General features: G+C 40.2%; 2 protein-coding genes across 2 annotated transcripts in view; one reads left to right on the top strand and one right to left on the bottom strand.

Moving 5' to 3' along the window:
* FBXO42 (F-box protein 42) overlaps window positions 1-22,029 on the bottom strand; it is a 185,657-nt gene that overhangs the window by 96,638 nt on the left and 66,990 nt on the right. The window contains exons 2-3 of the mRNA XM_006883613.1: window positions 9,188-9,454; window positions 2,681-2,797 (exon numbers count right to left, since the gene is read on the bottom strand). Coding sequence (XP_006883675.1) covers window positions 2,681-2,797; window positions 9,188-9,437 — 367 coding nt within the window. The 5' untranslated portion in view covers window positions 9,438-9,454. The remainder of the gene's footprint in view (window positions 1-2,680; window positions 2,798-9,187; window positions 9,455-22,029) is intronic.
* On the top strand, window positions 5,799-6,851 carry LOC102869270 (transmembrane protein 185B-like). The gene has a single exon (XM_006883612.1). It carries the CDS (start codon window positions 5,799-5,801, stop codon window positions 6,849-6,851), a length of 1,053 nt encoding a protein of 350 aa, XP_006883674.1.

Below are 22,029 nucleotides of genomic sequence, written 5' to 3'. Positions count from 1 at the left end.
CTATCTGTCCTGATTTACATTTAGCAATGGTAGATAAAACTACTGGAGCCTTAACAAGTCAAAGCAATGGCACTGAAATACCCTAGTAATACTTGTACTGTACACTGACATATCTGCCATCTAAAACAAACACAGTTTTGCCTCAGGGATACCTCCCTTCCCCACGAGGACCAGGGATTATACTCTGAAATCCACTGCTCTGGGGCATTTATAACATCACAAAAACACACCTGGAAAGAACAGACATTTGCTCTGTTCCTTTGATCTATTTACACAATTTCAACTCAAAGACACTGATGAGTTGTATTTACTAAACTCTACCCTAAATACAAAAAGAGTATGGTCAAGGGTAGCTAAGCTGGCCCTCAAGGACATTTACACTCTTGGCTAATCTCTTTTACCAGCATTGATCTATGTGATCAACATACTGGAGTAGAAGCGAAGGCATTCACTTTGATGTTGAGGCTGTAAGACACCCTGGCTTTGTCTTAGTGTAGGTGTCTAGTCAGTCTTTTCTGACTCAGATCACTGATTCTGTGGGACGCGCTGGCTGCCAAGTTATTAGAAGACTGATGGTGAGGAGCTAAGGTTTCTGACAACAGTTTCTTGAGTTCGCTTGCAGGCAGTTCTTTCAGCCCCATCAGGCCTTCAGGTGACCATTATCTCTGGCTAGCAGATTAACTCCAACCTCGTGAGATATTATAAGCTAGAATTCTCAGACCTCTGAACTTTACACAACATAGATAACTCAACTACACCCCTTCCCCTCAATATTTAAAAATATGTGCGCTTTGTTTGTTTTTAAAAAGACACATACATACGAAAGGAAATAGTGAATTAACTGCCAAATTGAGTTCAGTGTCAAACGCATATTTCAAACAATAAGTATACAAGAAACATTTTTCTATGGGTCAAAGAGTTGAAGAAAACTTTTCATGAAGGAGACAGAACATTAACTAAATTGTCAAGGAAAGCTAGGCAAAAAGTTGAGTATGGCAAAGGTACAATGACAGTGTGTCAAAGAGGACAGCTCTTGGGAAAAAAACACAATTAAATGATAAATTTAGGCTCAGAGCAAATGAAGAAAGCTTTGCATATAAGGTTAAGTTTAGATTTTATCAAATACACATTGAGAAGTCTGAATAGGACAGTAATACAAATATGGTGTTAAGATTTTTGAAAATGGCTTTTATTACCACTGCTTTAACTCCTCTGAGGGAATGGTCTCCGGCTCCCTCAAATGCAGAAACATTGCTCACCCATTTCTTTTTTTTTCTTGTGTGCCATCAAATCAGATCTAACTGGCCCACGAGGAGACTGTCCCTCCTTTTCCAGAAGAGCATCTGGTGGAGTCGAACCGTGTGCCTTCAGTATTGCAGCACAGCTTCTTGCCAGTAGGTCACCAGAGCTCCCTCACAGTTCACCCACTGATCAGCATCTTCAATATCATCCACAGCTCACATAAATAGCTGTGAGGCTCCTTATAAAAGAGAGCATGAACCTGACTGTGGAGACTGTGGCAAGCACAGCCTGAAAGAACTCTGGACACAGAGCCAGAGTTAAAGGTCTTGCTTCTGGATGACTGAAGAAAGAACTGACTTGTAGTTGCTATGAGACAAAGCTTGCCAGATGACTGAGGAAACCAGAGGCTTCTTGCACTTGTGCCGCTGGGTTGAACCTAGACTTTCACTTATTGACTGAGCTGTCTGAGGAATTGTCTTGCTGTTTACCTAGCTTGAGATTCATTTTCACTAAACTTGGACTTTGTGTGATATCCTTTGCTTCCCTTACCTCAACCATTTCCTTAATAAACCCCACAACTGTGTGTACAGTCAAGTCTGTGAGTCAATTTGAAACAAACACTGAACCTATCAATAGTAGAAGCAGGTTCAGAAGTCATGTCTGACCTTGCAGCTATTTGTTCGGTACTGTGAATGTTACTGACAAGGACAGTTCACCTCAGTGGAGTTCAGAAGTCAGACTCGGCTGTCCCCACCTTGCCACTGCTCCCTTTTCAATAGTGAAAATTGTAATTATAAGACCTTTCTAAGAAGTCTTTCCTTCCTTTGTGACTCCCAAATGAGCTTTCTCTTCTCTACAAAGAATTGTTAAAAACACACTTTCACTGGCTTACAATACAACCGTCTACAAAAAATAAAAATGGAGCTCATTTTAGAAGAACTTAAAAGTATATTTCTTTATTTACCAGAACATCTTATCTATAATTTTACTGTTTAAATCTTATTTCATTTTATAGATAGTATTTTTCATATTAAAAAAATGTGAGCACAAATTCAAAGTTTGTTGAATGTATATTATGTTAAACCATTATCTGTGAAATTTAGTGCTAAACTCTAACTGCACTCAAGGAGACTATCAGAAATACCTTCATGTGCTGGTTTCCTTTGTTTTCCCTTTACATGACATCAGATGTCTAAAACTCTAAGCAAAACACTTCAATCTCTTTAGAGGAAAGAAACTAGAAAAATCTGTTAAGGCAGAAATACTGTACCAAAGCACCTAGAATGTACTTAGGCTCATGTTTGTTCCTAATTCTGATTGTAGAATTAATACAAGTTCTTGTTTCACATTCTAGTCATTAATGTCAAATCAAATACATGCCTCCAGAGTAGTTTTTGGAAACCTGACCATAGTCAGGCTAGTCTCATTAAATACTTACTGTGTGAAAACCTCTGAGTGATAGGAGTTCCAGGATAAGGGTAAGTTCGGCTCTCCCACTGAATGTTTCCTTCCTGGACAGCCTTCATGAAACCATGGTAACACTGGTGGGCTACACCTAAAGAAAGAAAAAATAAATGCCTCAGCCTGGACATTGGACACCTCATCTACAAAAGACATTATAAGAACTACACTATATTCTTCCCATACTAATAAACTCCCTAATAATATTCATAAACATCCTATCAAGCTTATTCCTAGGTATATGTAGTTCTTACTGAGTATTATAGGGAGCTCTCGTAGCCAACCCAGTTAAGAACCTAGGTTCAAATCTATCAGCTGCTTTGCAGGAGAAGGGACAATTTCCTCCTACACTATTAACTGCCTCTGAAAATCCGCTGGAGGGTCAGCTATGAGTCGGTGCCAACTCAGCAGCACACAAAACAACTGAGTATTGTTAGCATGAATAGGTCTAAAAAGACACTTATTTCCTTGATCTTTAAAAACCGCAGCAACAACTATGTCTACTGCCTTGGTATGTTCATAAAATACTAAATTCCTTGAGAAATTATAGTTTTATTTTCATTTCAAGAAAAGAAACAACTGGAATTTCAAAACAAGGAGATCCAATTCTTTCATTGTATGCTGTTCAGATAAGTAAGTAATTTATTTGCCCAAGTTTATAAAATCCACTTATATTACTACTCTGTGGTAGTCAGCAGCCATCAAGTCAACTACAACTCGTAACAACCCGATGAACAACAGATTGGAATATTGCCCTATCCTGCACCATCCTCACAATCTTTGCATTGCTCAAGCCAGCTGTTATAGTCACTGTGCCAATTCATCTCTTTGAGGACCTTCTTTTCTTTCTCTGACTCTCTGCTTTTCCCAGCAGATGTCTTTTTTCACAGACTGGTCCTATTCTGTTCCCCTTTACATCATGAGGTGATATATCAAGATTATCAGTATCATCTACTCCATAGCAAAGGGGATGGGGAATAATTTTGCTCTGTAAAAGAGGATGGTAAAATAGTGTCCAGCATGTAGCAAGTACTCAGTCAACAGCCATGGTTAGGTGTTGGCATCAGAACATTTCTATCTTAGGGAAACTATAATCATTAGCTCATAGTAGATTATGAGGTGTTGAATTCATAATAAAGGTCAGCTAATTCTATCAAAAAGCAAAACTGTAAATAAAAAGTATAAGCAACTGTTACATTTTTGAAAGAAATACCATTTTTAGGTGGTATAAAGCCTTTGCATTTGAAAACCTAAAGCTAGTGATTCAAACCTACCCAGTAATGCCAGTGGAAGTCTGACAACTGCTTCCATAAAGATTACGGCCAAGAAAAACATGGAGAGCCGTTCTGCCCTGACGTACCTGAGTCACCACGGATGGTGAGTTATAGATCCGTGAGCACAGCTTTTCCAATGATGATCACTATTCTCACACCATCAGAACTTTCATAATCATTGCTATTGAGTTGGAACTGATATAGCTGACCCTCCAATAGATTTTCAGAGGCTATAAATCATACACAGGAGGAGATTGTCTATCTTTCTCCCAAGAAGCAAACAGTGGATTTGAACCACCTTGCCTCTGGGTAGGCAGTGTAACTCCTAACCCACTGGGGGACCAGAACTCCCTATTTTTTTTAAGCATATGTTTCCCAATTATTATCACTATTCCCACACTATCACAAGTTTAATTTGGCTTAGCTTACAGCTAAATAAACTCGAACAATATTTACATACCATTTTTACAGTAAAAGCACTGCCAACTCTTAATAGTAAAATGGGATGAGGCCCCGATGGCGTGTGCCAGCAAATTGATGCCTACTCAGAATGACCCTCTGTGAAGACTGGAGCTGTCCCGGGTTTCCTAGTGATCTTTCTGGGAGGAGACTGCCTGGGCTCTTCTTCCTCAGAGCCACTGGTAGTTCCATCCAAGTACCTTTAAATGAGCAGCTGTGTTAACCATTCATCATACTATCCAAACTCCTTAAAATGTGTACTACTGGTTTACTGATATTGACTCAAAATAATATACTAATGACAAAAGACAGGTATATTGTAACTGGGAGAAAAGGACTGGTTTTTTCCTCTAGATGGGAAAAAAATGTTTCCTCGAGAAGGATTTCCTCTAGAAGGTCTAAGATTGACTAGTAAGGTAAAGATCTTCTCTTAGGGACATATATAAGAAAATACCAAACAAAATTCAGTAATAAGTGCATGTCATTAGATTATACCCCCTTATTTGTGATTTTTCCATCTTTAGTTAGGAGTGAATAACTTTTCCACCATGTAGGGAGTCTGCCTCTTCTACCTTAACTAGATAAACAAAGGCAAGCTGTCCCCTACCTGCAGAGCTTATGTACTATGCAGGTCTACCAGTTTAGTCACAGCTGGTCTTTAGTAGGATTCAGGGAGCTGACAAGAGCCACGATCTCAATGAGAACCACTCTGACAGAAGAAAGACTGCTGGTGCCATCAGAAAAATGGGTGCCAGGAAGAGATCCCACTCGCTGCCAGTGAGCCAGTCTGGTGGTCGGCAGATGGCCAAGATTTCAGCCCATGGCAACCACTGTCTTCCCCAGCACTGTCCTCAACTGATGCTCCTAAATGTATACAAAATGAAGGACAGTGACCAGGGCCTCAAGGTGGCTAGCCTCAACTTCTTTGTTGTTGCATGCCATCGAGGCAGATCTGACCCATTGCTGACTCTCCAGCAGGTTTTCCTGAGCTGCTGGTGAATTTGAACCGTGGTCTTTAGGATGCTGAGCAGCTTCTTACCACTAGATCACCAGCACTCCTTCCAATCTGTAGTGAGACCAAGCAGCACAACCTGTTTCCCCGCCCTGCGCCTGAGCCAGCCGCCGAGCCCGCAGACTGATGGGAGCCTGGACGTGCACACCCCTCTCAACCCCGCCCCACCACGTGACTGTGTGCACACGTGTTCCAGCTTCAGGACCCAGTGCCGAGCCTCTTGCACACTGGCCTGCACAGACGCTCGCCTAGAGCGGAAACAGAGTGGGCCTGAGAGCGGCCTGGACACACACGGACGAAAGACCACCTGGGCAGGGCAGTGAGGCGACCAAGAAGGCAGCGGCCCCACGATGAAATCCAGGGACCTTTTCGAGAACTTCAACCCGAGTAAGTTCTTCACTTATGCATGCTTGCTGCTCTTCTCAATACTGCTGCCCCTTCGTCTGGATGGCGTCATCCAGTGGACCTACTGGGCCGTCTTCGCACCCCTATGGCTGTGGAAGTTCATGGTCATCCTGGGCGCCTCTGTGGGTGTCAGCATTTGGGCCAGTAACCCTCAGTACCACGCTGAAAGGGAGGCCTGCGTGGAGCTTAAGGCTATGTTGATCTCCGTGGGCATCCACCTGCTGCTGTTTGTGTTTGAAATCCTGGTGTGCGACAGTATAGAGACGGGGGAGCACGCCTGGATGCTGGTCTTCATACCGCTGTTCTTCATGTTCCCGGTGTCCGTGGTCGCTTGTGTCTGGGGCTTCCGACATGATCGGTCAGTCGAGCTGGAAATCCTGTGCTCTGTCAACATTCTGCAGTTCATTTTCATTGCTCTAAGACTGGACAAGATTATCCACTGGCAGTGGCAGGTGGTGTTGGTGCCCCTGTGGGTCTTCATGTCCATCTTCTGCTTGATCATCCTTTGTTACATAATCTGGTCGCTCCTGCACCCATGGACCCCAAATGTGGCTTCAGGGCAGCAAAGAGCAAGCCTGTCGGAGGCTATGATGTGGATAACGATCTATGTGCCTTTTCTCACTTTTGAGGTTCTCCTGGTTCATAGAGTAGACGATCTCAATGCGTTTTCTTATAAGACCATCTTTGTTCCCCTTTGGCTTTCACTACTAACATTAATGATCATGGCATGCTGGCAGAAGGGGGGCAATTATTGGTGGTTTGGTATTCGCAGAGACTTCTGTCAGCTTCTGCTGAATATTTGCCCATTTTTAAGAGAATATGGGAACATTTCATACGACTTTTGTCATGAAGATAGTGAAGATGATGAAGAAACATCTGATCAAGAAGTTCCTAAACTTGCTGTTATTTGGAGGAAGGATGACAAAAAAGTTATACGCCAGAGCCCTGGAGCATACAGTCTGCCACATCCCAAGGTAGATATTAATATGCCAGATTAAAACTTCTCTTGCCGATCCTAAGTGGACTAGAACTCAGATACTACAAACTCCACCTTACTTATTATTCTTTTGTTCATCCCAAACCTACAGCTGGAAACAGATCCTTCATCTCACGCTTGTTTAAATTTTATTAAAGTAGATATATGGTTTACTTGGTATGTGTGTTAAGAAAACCTACTTTATAGGCTGGTGCTTCCAGAGCTAGCTGGAAACATTTAACTAGAATCTTTACAAAGAATAACTATAAAAAAAAAAAAGGGTAGACCTCTGACTTTGATTTTAAAGGTTTTCTGTACCTGGCTACTAGTAAAGTCAAATTAACTGTTATTTGTCTATTAAAAATATTACATAGTTAACAACCTCAACATTTAATGAAAAACCAAAAATCTGATTTTAAAATAGAGAACAAAACAAAAAGGACATTAGGACACTTTAAAAGGTATAAAACATACACAGGGCCTATTTTACTTGGGGATAAAATATTGAACATAGCTTTCCCAATCCCACACTTACTGAAATTATTTACTATGAGGCAGTTATGAGGATGGGTTCAAAGTCAGATGACCTAGACACCAATTTCTGATCCTCCTGCTATTCCCCCTTGGTTCTGTCTCTTACTGCTGTCTCAGAATCAACTCATAGCAGACCCTCCTTTGGATTTCCGCAGCTTTAAATCACATGGGAAGACTGTTTTGTTATGTGCCATGGAGTCGTCTAAGACTCATGGCGACCATATTAACAATGGCTCTGAATCTTGCTCCCTTTTTGTTTACAAACTTTTTAAATTGTGATTTTAACAAGTTTACAGAAAAGTTGGATTTTCATGTTACACATTTGCCTCCCTACCTGGCCCAGTTCACTTTAAAAGAAAAAATTCTTTGTTGCATAATTAAATCTTGCCTTATCTTGAGCCAACCTCACCATCTCAGACATACCTGACCTCATTGTCAGTCACTGTGTCAATACATCTCATCCAGGGTCTTTCTCTTCTGAACCCCCACTGTTCCCAGCATGATGTCTTTCTCCAAGGACTGGTCCTTCCTGGTAACATGCCCAAAGTATGTGAGACAGAGCTTCAAAATCCTTGACACCAAGGAATAAACCGGTTTCACACTCTCCAGGACAGAACTCTTTGTTCTCTTGACAGTCCATGGTATGTCCAATACTCTTTTCTTGCACTGTAACTGAAAGGCATCAATTTTTCTCTCATCTTTAGTCACTGTTCAGCTCTCAGATTTATTAACAAGCAATCAAGATGGTCATGGCCTGAATGAGGTGCACTTAGTCTCTAAACTGACATCATTGCTCTTTACCACTCTGGAGACATCCTTGGCAGATTTTCCCAATGCAACTTGTCTTCTGATTTCTTTACTGCTGGTACCAAGAATGCTGATTGTAGATCCAAGCAAGATGAAATTATTAACAACCTCAATCCTTTCTCCAGCTATCATGACTCTACCTATGGACCTAGTGATTGTTTTCCTGATGTTGAGATGCAGTCCATATTAAAAGGGGCTGTAATCTTTGGCATTTTGCAGCAAATGCTTCAAGTCCTCCTCAGTTCTAACGAACGAGATTGGGACATCTGCATAATGCAGGTTGCTGGTGAGTCTTCTTCCAATCCTGATGCCATATTTTTCTTCATAAAGTCCAGCCTCCCAAATGATCTGTTCCACATATAGAGTGAAAAGGTAGGGGGAAAGGATATTTCCTTGGCATACTCCTTTCCTGATTTTGAACCATGCAGTGTTCCCTTGTTCTGTTTGGACAACTGCTTGCTGGTCTAGATACAGGTTTCTCACGAGAACAATCATGAAGGACTCTGTACCTGTTGGTATATGCAAACCGCCAGAAAGACACAGCCTTTTGGTTCGCAGCATAACTCACTATTACTAAGTTATTTAACTCTGCCTCTGCTTCATCAACTGTAAAAGGAAGAGAGTACTAGTATTTCCTTCTCATTGTTTGCTGTGAAGACTGTAAAGCACTTAATGTCTGGCACATAGCAGAAGCGATGTTGAAGTTAGCTATTCTGTTATCACATATCCATCCCTACTTCCCCTGTTCTAGGATTATGCCAAGATACCAAATCAATCTAAGAATATGAAGGAAAGAAGTTCTAGTTTTAAAATTATAATTGAGATTAAATACTAGTATTTTAGTTGTTCATACAGCTAAGCTGACAAAGAGAAAAGGAAATGTTCAGTGTTTAATTGTTTACCACTATGTATTATGATAATAAATTTAGGGGAGAAAAGACAAATTGGAAGTTTAAATAGAAATCTTTACACTGCCAAATAGTTTTGAACAAATAAATCTTTTACTTTTCACAGTACCTTTGATAAGTCGATACCACTGTTTGCAGACAAGGGCTGCAGTTTTGTGTTCTTGATAAGGTGAGAGAAAGGACAGGATGTACTCCAGAACCTCTTCTGGAAGTTCAGACATGGATCTGTTATGCCGAGTCTCCTCAATTTCCAGTGCTGGGTGGGGCTCCTCATCTTGCCCCATTGTCCCATCCAGTACAGTTTCTTCTTGGTCCACAGCCATGAAACTGTCATCTTCACTGTCCGAGGAGCTGGCCATGACATTCCACTCAACAACTATAGTAAAAAAGAAATAAACATCAGTATATACTCTCAGAACTGCCTGAGCAACTCAGGTATGTGTGCTGAAGTTACTCATTGATTTCTCTTCTTTGTTCACTATAAAATCTATTATTTGACACTTTTCTCACACTAGTGCTCAGCTCATGTATCCAGCCCATTCAAGGTATCTAACAAATCCCCAAAGGCTTCTGATTGCATTTTTCTCTCCATTGAAAACCGGAAAGACCTTTGTGGAACTTATCTTTCAATGTGATTTTCCTTGCCATGACTTAACTTTGCCATATAGAGAGATGGGGATATGTGAATAGGACATGTTAACCTATCTACAAGGGGACAGGCTATCTACCAATCCACAAGAGGATTGGCTAGTCTAACCAACCCATAAAGGGGTTAGCTAGTCCTGCCATTAAATTGTGCAACGGAGCAGCAGAAGAAGAGACTACCCAACCACTGGTGACAAAGAGAAGAAACCTCACCATCAGGAAAAAGAGCAGGCAAGAGGGTCTATAGGACCAACCGCCATAGCAGCCACAGCAGAGAACCAGAGACCTGGTGAACGGTACCTTGGGACTGCTACATCATTAAAACCAGAACTAAGAGCTTTTGCGCAAGCTTACTGTACAACTGGGGGTTGAGGACCATAATTTGCAGGACTGAGGACTTTGTAACACTGGCCTTAAGTCATGAGGCTCAAGGCTGAAGTGCCTACGAGCACATTTCAGAAGCTGTCCTGACTGTATTCTGCTACTAACCTAGATTATAACCTTTTAACTTCCCCAATATGGTTCCCTAGGGACTGTAAGCTATCATTTTGGACTTTGGACACAGTAAAGCAGTAAGATTGGTGTTGAGTAGAAAGAAGTGGGGGGACATGTCTGGCCTCATGGGAATTGGTGAGGGTTTTTGGGTGGGTTTTTTTTTTGTTACTGACGTTGTTGACGGAAACTGTTCCTCTATGTGAAGTTGATAAAGGTCAGATATGATAACCAAAAGCCTGAAAACTTGTTCTTCAGCAATTCCTCTGACTCAAGAATCTGACTGGCACACAGCACAGGAAATGGCAACTAGCCTCCTCCCTCATCCAATAATAATAATCTAAGGCCTCAAAACTTAGAAGTAAAATCTAACTATGGCTACTCTCAAGAGTAATAACATTCTGAGGATGCAGGATGGAAAACATTTTATGGCTTTTACACAAAATAATTCATTTTAGGGGGCAAGGGGGACTCTGCACCAAGAATAGGCTTAAATGGTTTAAATATGAATTATAAAACAATTAATGATAAAGTTCACCCAAGTGTTATTCATGATAGTAAAAACCCTAGAAAATGCAAATGCCCATTGACAAGCAATATTATGTTAAGTTTACACATAAAAGAATCAAGGAGCCACAGCTACACACATGTGGATGCTGTTGTATGCTGCAGAATCAGCACTGACCCTCCAGCAAGCTTTCATCGGCTGTAAATTGCACAAGCGATTTCTCCTCAGGGTAAAGTAGATTTAAATCATATGCCTAAATTGCTAGCTCAACTCCTTACCTAGTTAGGCTATCAGAGCTCCGTACACACACATGAACAGGTTTCTCAAAGATAATCTTGTTGAGTGAAAGAAGAGAAAAGGAGTACATACTATATGATTATGGTTCTATCAAGTTCCAAACTAGGCAAAATTCATTTATGCTGCTCCAAGTAAGAATAATCGTTAACCCTCAGTAGCTACTTTGAAGCTTCTCCTTTACTGACTGCCACTGACTCCATTCTAAGTCAAAGCGACCCTCCACTGGGTTTCTGAGGCAGTATGTAAATCTTAATAGGACGAAAGTGCCGAGATTTCTCCAGAGGAATGACTGGTGAGCTTGAAGCACCTGCAGGATCTTTTTCAAAGGTTTAGCAGTGCAACACATCATGAGATGAGCTACACCACCAGAGTTCCTTGAGACTTCAACCAGGTCCCAATCACACAGATGTGTTCAGTTTGGGAAAACCTCATTGCACATTTCTCTAGAGCTTATCAAAATGTCATTTTCCGTTATCTTTCATTAAGACAGGGAGACGAGTTTTAAAATTTCTTGATGCTTAACAGTATTCAGAAAGAATACTTTCTTAAGATGCTTAACAGTTTTACATAAAGAGAAGTGTAACATTGCAAAACATACAAAGGCAAGTAACACAGTTCTCAATAAAAAGCCTACAGTGAAAATAGTAAAATGAATAAAACTGAGTGGTTTGTATAAGAACTGTGTTGCAAGCTGGATTGTTCAATAAGCAAACCCAATTAGGAAAGATAAAAAAGGTTTAATGGAGAATAACTCTTATATAGGGAAAAAAAAAGAGGAAGATGGGAGATTAAGCTGGGAAACCACTGTATGCAATGATGCAAACTTGGGTAAGCCTGTCCAAGAGCAAGCAAGCTAAAGAGCCAAGATGGCCAGTATAGGGTGGAAAGAACAAGGTTCTTCTATCATAGCTTTAGCTTGGCTTTTGGAGAGTGACCACAGAATAGCATGACCTAAGCAACAATGCTGAAGTATTTCCCAAAGCTAACAGGTTCAGCTAACTTAGAGGTGTGCAACAAGTCCATTTGGAAGGGGAATCTGAGTTCATTTTATTATTGAACACAACTATCCCCATTGTTCTTCTATTATCCATAGGACTTTCAAAGGCCTGTTATTTCAGAAGTAGATGGCCAGGCCTGCTTCTTAAGTCTGTCTTAGTGTGGAATACACTCTACAACACTAAGAAAGATCAGAAATGTTCCAAAAGGTGGGAGAGAAGGAAGTGTTAGGAGAAGAAGACAGAGAACAGAGGTTTCCTATGCCATTACTTTCACTCCTGTAACTCATATACCAACATGTACATCCTTCAAAACTGTCACACAGGACAACTAGATGTATTGACTATCATTACTACCTGATTCAAGCCATAGTCTTTTTAGTAACTTGCTGTATATCTGAGAGCTGGACAATAAGTAAGGATGACAGATGAGGAACTGATGCCTTTAAATTGTGGTGATAGAAGGGTGATGAATATCCCATGGACTTCCAAAAGAACAAGCATATGCTTTGGAGAAGGTGCATCCAGAGTGCTCCCTGAAAGCAAAATTGATAAAGCTTCAACTCACACATTTTGGGTATTTTGCTAGGATAGGATATTCCCTAGAGTGGAGCATCATAATTAGAAAGATAGAGAGACAGCCAAAGTGAGGAAGACCCTCAACCAGGGGGACTGACACAGTGACTGCAGCAAAGGGCTTGAATGTGTCAGAGATTGTGAGGATGGTACAGGATAGGGCAGGGTTCAGATCTGTTTTTTATGGGGTTGCTTTGAATTGTGTAGTCAACTCAACAGCACCTAATTAACAATGAACCGGTCTGACGAGGACCAGTATAGAGGGTCTCAGAATGTGTAAAAAATGTAGCACACAAAGGGAGCTCTAGTGGCCTAGTGACAAGAAGCTGCACTGCAATCCTGGATGTGCCTGGTTCGAATTCACCAGATGCTCTGCTGGAGAAGGAGGGACAATCCCCTCCTGTACCTGATTTGACAGTACAATGCACAAAAAATAATAAAATTAAATTTTTTTTAAAAATGTAGCAAACACACACAAAAGACAAGGCTTTCTGGTTTTAAATACACTCACTGACTACTGCTGTAAAATAACCTTCTAACTTGAAACTAAAGACACACCAGGTCACTTTTCAGTTAATAAATAAATAAGACAATAAACTACACCTGAAAAGGATGTGCTCCTTAGAACAATTGACAGACTGGCCACATTTCAAAGATAAGAAGGCAGGAAGGACCAAGATAACAACTGAATGGAAATAAGATACTCAGAATGGAAACAGAAGGAATGCTGATACATTGTGGAGATTATAGCCAGTGTCTCAGAACAATCTGTACATTAATGATCAGAAAATAAATTTGTCACCAGATGCTCTGCTGGAGAAGGAGGGGAAATCTCCTCCAATACAAGTCAGATCCGATTTGACAGTACACACACACACACACACAATTAACTTGTTATATTAACATTCATTTGAAGCACAATATAAAAACAACAACAACAAAAAAAAAACACAAAAAACCAACCCCTAGAACAAACAAAAAAACCCCAAGGCAGAACAACAATCACATTAAGGAACGTGGAAAAAAGAATTCATGAAATTGTTTCCAGTTTATCTTCCAACCTAGCAGAGTGGCTATGGGCTAAATCTTACTGGTCTGGAGAGAAAAAGCAGACAGTATTTTCCTCAGTCCCCAAAAGTAGGTATTATAATAGGTTTGAGCTTATATAGGCCCAGCCTATTCCCTGCTAAGTTAAATTAAGGAATGCTGGTGGTGCAAAGTGGAGTGGCTCGAACCCACTAACTCAACAGGAGAAGATCTGCTTCAAGATTTCAACTGTGGAACCTCTACGGGACAATTCCATTATGTTGCTATGAGTCAAAACTGGCTCAATAGCAGTGAATTTGGCAGTGGTTTTGGTTAAGTGAATGCTTTTTCCACGTGTTGAACTTACAAGAGGAAGAAGGCCCTTCTCCATTTCTAACCCTAACTCTGACTCTAACAGGACAGCCATGCAAACAAACAAAAACCAGAGCTTTTTTCCTGACAAAAATGAGAATGAATGTCTATGTCTCAAGTCTTCCCTGCTCTTTCTGTTCTTTCTTCATGTTATTACTCCTCTTCTCCCACAGGCTATTGCCTCTAATTTATTGCCTTTTCCCACTCGGCCCTGAAATTAACCAAGAAGAGTCTAAAGAAAAAGTCCTTGGCTAGGCTGCATCTCTCACACTTGAATTAAATCTAGTAGTTCAGATAGAGTGTTCCCTGAACAATATGTTGACTTTTGTGAATCTTGAGTCCACTTCTGAACAAAATCTAAAGAGGTTTCTTGTATTACTATTACATGAATTTTTCTCAAGCAAAACTCCTGTTCAATTAAACCCTTTCCAAATCTTTTCAGTACACAATCCAGTACCACTGAGTTGCTTCTACATCAGTGACACTATAGGACAGAGTAGAACTGTTCCCTAGAGTTTCCAAGGTGCCATTCTTTACAGAATCTGACTTTACACATTTTTCTCCCTCAGAAAAGCTGGTGGGTTCCAGTTGGATTTTAGCATCAAACCCTTGACCACTGTGCCACTAATGATCCTTCAAATTACAAGTAAGCAAGTCTAACTAAAGGGATTTGTATTATCAGAATAAGCAAGTCTCACTACTGGAACATTTCACTGTCCTCAAAAACATCAAGCCCACACCCAAGGGCATATTTGCTACCTTGGCACTGAACAGATGCCAACAGTTGACACACAGGGATGGACTCAGATGCAGTTCCTCTGTGATTACATGCTTAGCACCAGCTGGCACAGCCTTCATTTCACTTCCACAATTAGGTAACAAAATCATCACTCATATTGCCAGAGCCTAATTTTTCCGTTTTAATGCCAAAAGAAGCTCTACAAATATTTTATATATGCACTGTTGTTAGGTGCTGCCTCAAAACCTGTGCCACTCTCATCATCTTTGATACACTTGGGCCCATGGTTAAAGTCACCACGTCAGTTCATTTTGTTGAGAATCCTCCCTTTCGTGATCCTCCACCCTTCCATGGTGTCCTTTTCTAATGACTGGCCCCTCCTAACAACATGCCCAAAATATGTGAAAGAAAGTTTCACTATCCTTACCCCTAAGGAGCACCTTGGTTGCACTTTCTCCAAGAAAAATTTGCTGTTCTTTTGACAGCTCATGGAATATTCAATTCTGTTCTTCAATACCATAACACAAAGGCTTTGATTCTTCTTCTGCCATCCTTATTCACTGTCCAACTTGCAAATGTATCGCAAGCAACTGAAAAGACCATGGCTTGAATGAAGTGTACCTTAGTCTTCAAACTGACACCTTTGCTCCTTAACACCTAGGAGAGGTCCTTGACAAATCTTCTCAATGCAACACTTCTGATTTGCTGACTGCTGGTACCCATGTGTTGATTTTGGATCCAAGCAAGATGAAATAGCTGACAACTTCAATCTTTTCTTTCTTCATCTATTATGATATTGCCTACTGGCCTAAAGGGTCAGGATTTACATTTTATAAAGAAGTGTAGTAATTCAATAAGTGTGGTTTTCATGAAAAGTCTTAAATCTTTCTCACCATTCACATTTCTTAGGCTTTCTCATTTTTCAAAGTGATGGAGTATTTGAGAGAAACTACAAACTAAATTCAAGTCCCTGTGGCCTGAGCTCTTTGAGGAAAAAGACTTTTTCTAGGCATCTCTGGATTCATACTAGGCATTAAATTACTCAGGTTAACGGATAATTCTACTCAGAGCACTCATGTGCTGAGTCATGTTATTTTATAATAGATATTACATCATTAGTCCATCCAGGAAACAGCAGACCCTACCCTTATATGTCTCTGAATGCTGCCAAGATATCTGATTGGTCAGAATTAATGTACCTCTCTGCTTCCTTGAATTTTGACCTTTTAAGGTGTCTGGCCTGAGTCAGTTGCCAGATTCCTGAGCTCCACCCAAAGACCCTTTTGTCTAGAGGTATGTACTAAAGAAAACATTAATCTAGCCTAGTAGTAACCTTCTCTCTTAAAAACTACTCAATTTACAGAACTATTAAACTATTTGTACTATCTCATTATCTCTCCAGTCTAAGATATAAATTAAGCTTTTTAGACTAGGTAATTTGGCTACCGTTTCCAGCTTCAATGCCAGGGTTTCCCAAAGTAAATCATAACTATTTATTACTAAGTAATAAGTTTCCCCATCTACTCCATAAGATTTTATAAAACTGCAGTTACCAACACACACTGAACCTGTCAGAAGAAATTGATAAATTTTGAAAGAGTTAAAATCAATTTTTAAAAGTCCATGATAGAAATGAGACTTTTATTACCTATGCAAGATTTCTATACTGGACACCTGACAGTTCTCCTAGATGAAACACATTTTCTCAGAAATATCAGAATACACCTCATGTATTTAAAAGAAAAATGAAGGTTTAAAATGCATTCAAACTTTCTATTCTGTTTCAAAAAATTTTAAAAATCCATGGAGGACAACTACTGATAGTAAAATAAAGAAAGCACTGAGAGTTAGCTAGCAGTCTGAATGGGATGTACCTGCCATCATCCACAGCCACAAGGGCTTCTGCAGCTTCAAACACAGAGTCATCAACCCAGGATATGTCTCCACGAACTGATGGAGTTAACTTAACCACCTCTGCAGCTCTAAAGTAAACAAAAATAATAAAAACTTCTCCTGAAAATATATCAGATGGGAAATTTATAGATGATTGTTCTATGATTATAGATAATATATATTAATAATTTACTCATCAAACTCATTCAGATCAAGCTAGAACTAAATCATACCTGACTCTCCAGTGGGTTTGCAGAGGCTATAAATTACACGAGAGGAGACTGCCCCTCTTTCTCTAGCAACACAGCTGGTGGATTCACACAACCTGTCTTCAGGGTGGCAGAACAATTCATCATCCACTAGACCACCAGAGTGCCTTAATCATTTACTAGTAAGAGATAATAATTGCTGACTGCTTTCATTGCTTTTAGAAGAGGCCAAGGCACCAGGGATATCATTGCTCACGTCAGACGGATCCTGGCTGAAAATTAAGAATACCAGAATAATATCTATTTATGCATTATTGATTTGCAAAGGGATTTCACTGTGTGGCTCATAACAAGTTATGGTTAACACTGAGAAGAATGGGAATCCCAGAGCACTTAATTGTGCTCACGCTAGACCTAAACCAAGAGGCTGTGTGTGAACAGAACAAGAGAACACAACATGGTTTAAAATTAAGAATGAAGTGGGTCAGAGTTATTCTTTCTTCCTGTCTATCCAATCTGTATGCTGAGCAAATTATTTGAGAAACTGGACTCTATGAAGAAGAATATAGCATCCAGATCAGAGGAAGACTCATTATAACCTGTGTTATGCAGATGATTATACCTTGCTTGCTGAAAGTGAGGAGGACTTGAAGAACTAGTTGCAGAGGATCAAATACCACCTTCAGTATGGATTGCATCTCAATATCAAGAAAACAAAGATTCTTACCACTGAGCCAATAGGCAACACCATGATAGATGGAAGAAAGACTGAAGTTGTCAATGATCTAATCTTGCTTGGAACCACAATCAATCACCCTTTGAACCAGCAGTCAGAAAAGCAGGAGACATAGTACACTGGTAAAGTCTGCAGTCAGGGGCCTCTCCAAATTATTGGTGAGCAATGATGTCATTTGAGAACTAAGGTGCGCCTGCTTCAGGCCATGGTCTTTCTAATCACTTGCAAGGCATCGAAAGCTGGACAGTGAATAAGAATGACAGTGAAGAATTCAAGAATTGATGCCCTTGAGCAGTCGTGTTAGAGAAGAGTAGTGAATATCCCATATACTGTCCAAAGAACAAACAAGTATGTCTTGGGGAGGGTGCAGCAAGAGTCCTCCTTGGAGACAAAGCTATTGAATCTTAGTCTCACATACTTTGGGCATATTGCTAGGAAGGGCTATTTCTTTGAAAGGGACATCATGCTTGGGAAAGTGGAGGGTCAGGGAAAGAGAGAAAGACCGTCAGCTGGGTAGACTGACACACTGACTGCAGCAATGGGTGCTAGTGTGTCAGGAAGTATGAGGATGGCACCAGCTAGGACAGGGTTCAGATCTGTTCATAGAGTCGCTATGAGTTGTACTCAACTCGAAAGCACCTAACAACAACCAATCCTAGATGATGAGGCATTAATTAAAAAATAAACGTTCACATACTCATACTCAAGAAATCTGTAATCATATTTATAAATGCTGCATGTAAATTCACATATATAACAAACAGCATAGAAGATACAATTATAGAGGATTCTGAGATGTAACCAAACAACTCACAGGATTGATATACTGGTTTAAAAGGCTTGAGGCCATAGTTACAGGAGGAAACATAACTAATAAAAATATTACACATCCTAGTTTAGTAATTTCTAAAGTATAAAGCTTAAAAAGGACCATATAACACATGGCTATTGATCTGTACTCTTACGGAGCAAAACAGAATGAAGTAAATCAAAGACTCAAAGAAGAAACTAACCCACAAGAACCAGGTCTCTCCCAACCTGAAACCAGAAAAGTCAAATTAACCAAATGGCTACCAGTACTGATCATTCTGATTAGCTATGCAATACAAAATGTTCTGGAGAGAATACAAGAAAATGTACAACAAAACTCAAAATTCCTTTGAAAAGGCTACACCTACTGAACTGAAAGAGACTGCAGGAATCCTAAAGACTATCACCTTAAAATATTTCGAACAAGAAAACTGAAGAATTCTCTGCAGATCCCTCTCCCATTAATGAATACACTGGCTTAATGATAAACAGTATCACCTGTGAAAATGTACTTCCACAGCTCATTAACCCTGTGAGACAAAATGGTCAACATTTAAACAAAAGCAAAATGAAAAGGCAAGAGAGGAAGGGAAATGAGGTCATGGAAACAGGTATGGAAAGAATGAGAATGCTGACACAATGTATAAAAATACTGTTAAAGGGCAATCTAATTTGTTAAACACAGTATTGTTGCTGTTGTGTACCAGAATCAGAACCAACCCATAGCTGACCCTCCAGTCGGTTTTCAGAGGCAGTTAATGGCATAAGAGGAGATTGCCCATCCTTCTCCCACTGAGCAGCTGGTGCTTCGAACTGTGTGCCTTCAGGATTGCGGCACTGGTTCTTGCCACTAGGCTACCATAGTATCTTTAAAAAAATATTAGTAAGAACATTAATAATAACACCATTCTTTTTAAAATTTTAGTAAGACCATTAAAATATCACTTTTATTATCATACGTCAACCAATTCTTTTCAAGATAGTAACTGTGTATTCCTTCCATCTTCTTTTTTCCCCCCATGGTAAAGACTGCTTTACTGGTGACAGTACAGGTCAATAAATCCTGATCCCCAAAGAAGAGCTCTTTTCTCAGATTACTGGTCCATATTACATGAAATTAAACTGAACGAAGAACTGTAATGATAACCTGAAGTCAATCCTGCTTCTTGGGTATGAAGCCACAGCCAGCTGAAAGATGGCATATGCTGTTCTGCCAACTCTAAGAACCATGGTGGCTCTGTTATATAGGAGGGCATCAGTTGCATCACCCTTTGGATGCACTCTAATTCCATTATCCTCCTAAAACGCCTTTTATTTTTCAGGAACTTAATTTTCAAACTGTCTGCGTGAAGCAGTACTTATGGTCTTCTGAATAATTTGACAAAGAGACAGCAGATCCCACAGCATCTGGGCTTGTTTTTGCCCACCAACCACCCTTCCAGTTCTTCTGACACTTCCTGGATAGCATCTCTCAGTATTGTAACTTTAGGCTTGAATTTGCTCTTCAGTTTTTCTTTATTTTTTTACTTGTGTGCCTTCGAACAGGATCTGACTGGCACAGGAGATTGCCCCCCTCCTCCAGCAGAGCATCTGGTGTATTCGAACGTTGCACCTTTAGGATTGCCGTGCAGCTTCTTGCCACTAGTCCACCAAAGCTTCCTTTTTCAGTTCTTTCAACTTGAGAAACGTCAAGTGCATCCTTTCTTTTTTATCCTCCAACTCCAGTTCTCTGCACAATCCATTATAATACTTTGCTTTGTCTTCCCAACCTGCCCTTTGAAATCTTTTCCACTCTTTTACATCTACATTTCTCCTTGCTGTGTTGACTTCTAGATGCTCCAGTACAATTTTGAGTCTCTTCTGTCATCCATTTAGCTCTTTTCTTCCTTTTCTTTGTAACAACCTTTTGCTCTTTTTATGGATGTTATCTTTTATGTCATCCTACATAGGGTCACTATGAGTTGCTGGAGACAAGAAAGCACATAGCAACAACAACATAATCAAATGGTCACTCATTACTGTTCAATGCCTCTAATTTATTCTGGAGATGATTTTTAAATTCAGGGGGATAGCCTCAAGATCATATTTTTGTTGTGGTCTAGTTTTCATTTTCCTCAGCTTCAATTTGAACTTGCACATAAGTAATGGATGGTCTGTTTTACAAGACCTAGTTTTACAGGCCTAGTTTTGACTGCTGATTGATATTGAGCTTATCAAATGATTCTTTCCACAGATGTAGTCAGTCTGATTCCCGTGTAGTCCACAAGGTGAGATTCATGTGTAAAGGTGCCTTCTGTGTTTTATAAAAAAAGGTATTTGCAATGGATAAATCACTGAATGTACCAAACTCAGTCATTCTATGTCCAGCTTCATTTCTATCACTAAGACCTTATTTTCTGACTACCACTCCTTTCTGTTTCCAAGTTTTGCATTCCAGTTACCAGATATTTTTAATGCCTTCTGACTTCATGTTTGGTCAATTCTGGACTGCAAAGGTTGATAGATACCCTTAATATCTCTCTTTGGCTTTAACTTGGCGCATACACGTGAATAACAGTCATATTAACAGGTTTTTCTTCTACATGTATGGATAGTATCTTGTCATTCACAACACTGTACTTAAGGTTAAATCTTGGCATTATCTTTTTCTCCATGATTGAAAGTACCAACAATTTCATCTTATTTGAATCCACAATCAATACCCTTGGTAGCAGTAGTCAGGAGATCAGGTAACATACTGCATCAGGCAAATAAGCTGTCAGGGACCTCTCCAAATTACAGAGTAGCAATGATGTTAGTTTGAAGAATAAAGTGCACTTGATTCAGGCCATGGTCTTTTTGATCATTTGCTATGCAACTGAGAGAAGGACAATGAATAAGGATGACAGAAGAATGAATGCCTTTGAGATGTGATGTTGAAGAATACTACTGAATATGCTATAAAGCAAGGGCTATGTGGGGACGATCATATCTGATTTTTGCCAAGTTCACAAAGGGGAACTGTCCCCATCAACAGCATCACCCACACAAAACCAATTCCCATGAGGTCAGACATGTCCTCCATGCTCCTGTACCTCTTTTCTACTCATCTCAACATCAATCTTACTGCTTTGTTGTTGTTGTTGTTAAGTGCCATTGAGTCACAGAAGACTTTATAGCAACCCTATGAACTAAAGACCTGAACACTTGTATAACTTTCACTGTTTCTCCAAGTTCATAGGGTGATTAGAGGCAAGCTTTTTCGGAAGTGGATGCCACTTCTGCATCCAAGCTAGTTTTAATCAGGGAGCTCCACCACTGTCCACCATGGGTAACCACTGTTGTTGTTGCTGTTCAGAAGTGGATGCCAGTTCTGCATCCAAGCTAGTTTTAATCGGGGAGCTCCACCACTGTCCACCATGGGTAACCACTGCTGTTGTTGTTGTTGTGTGTTAAGTGCCGTCGAGTCATAGGCGACTCATAGTGACCCTATGAAGGAGAGTCCTCGACCTTGGGTGCCTTTCATCCTCTCTCCAGGTTCATAGGGTTTCCGGAGGCCAGCTATTATGGAAGTGGATGCCACTCCTCCTTCCAAATGGGTAACCATTACTGGGTCCAAAATCTGATGTGATAGCTCACAGACCACACAGAAGCATGCTGGCGAAGTGAAAAAG

This window comes from Elephantulus edwardii, unplaced genomic scaffold, assembly GCF_000299155.1.
Source record: "Elephantulus edwardii isolate Elephantulus edwardi_28Jun2011 unplaced genomic scaffold, EleEdw1.0 scaffold00028, whole genome shotgun sequence".
NCBI lineage: Eukaryota > Metazoa > Chordata > Mammalia > Macroscelidea > Macroscelididae > Elephantulus > Elephantulus edwardii.
This window is presented reverse-complemented; position numbering and strand designations above follow the sequence as displayed.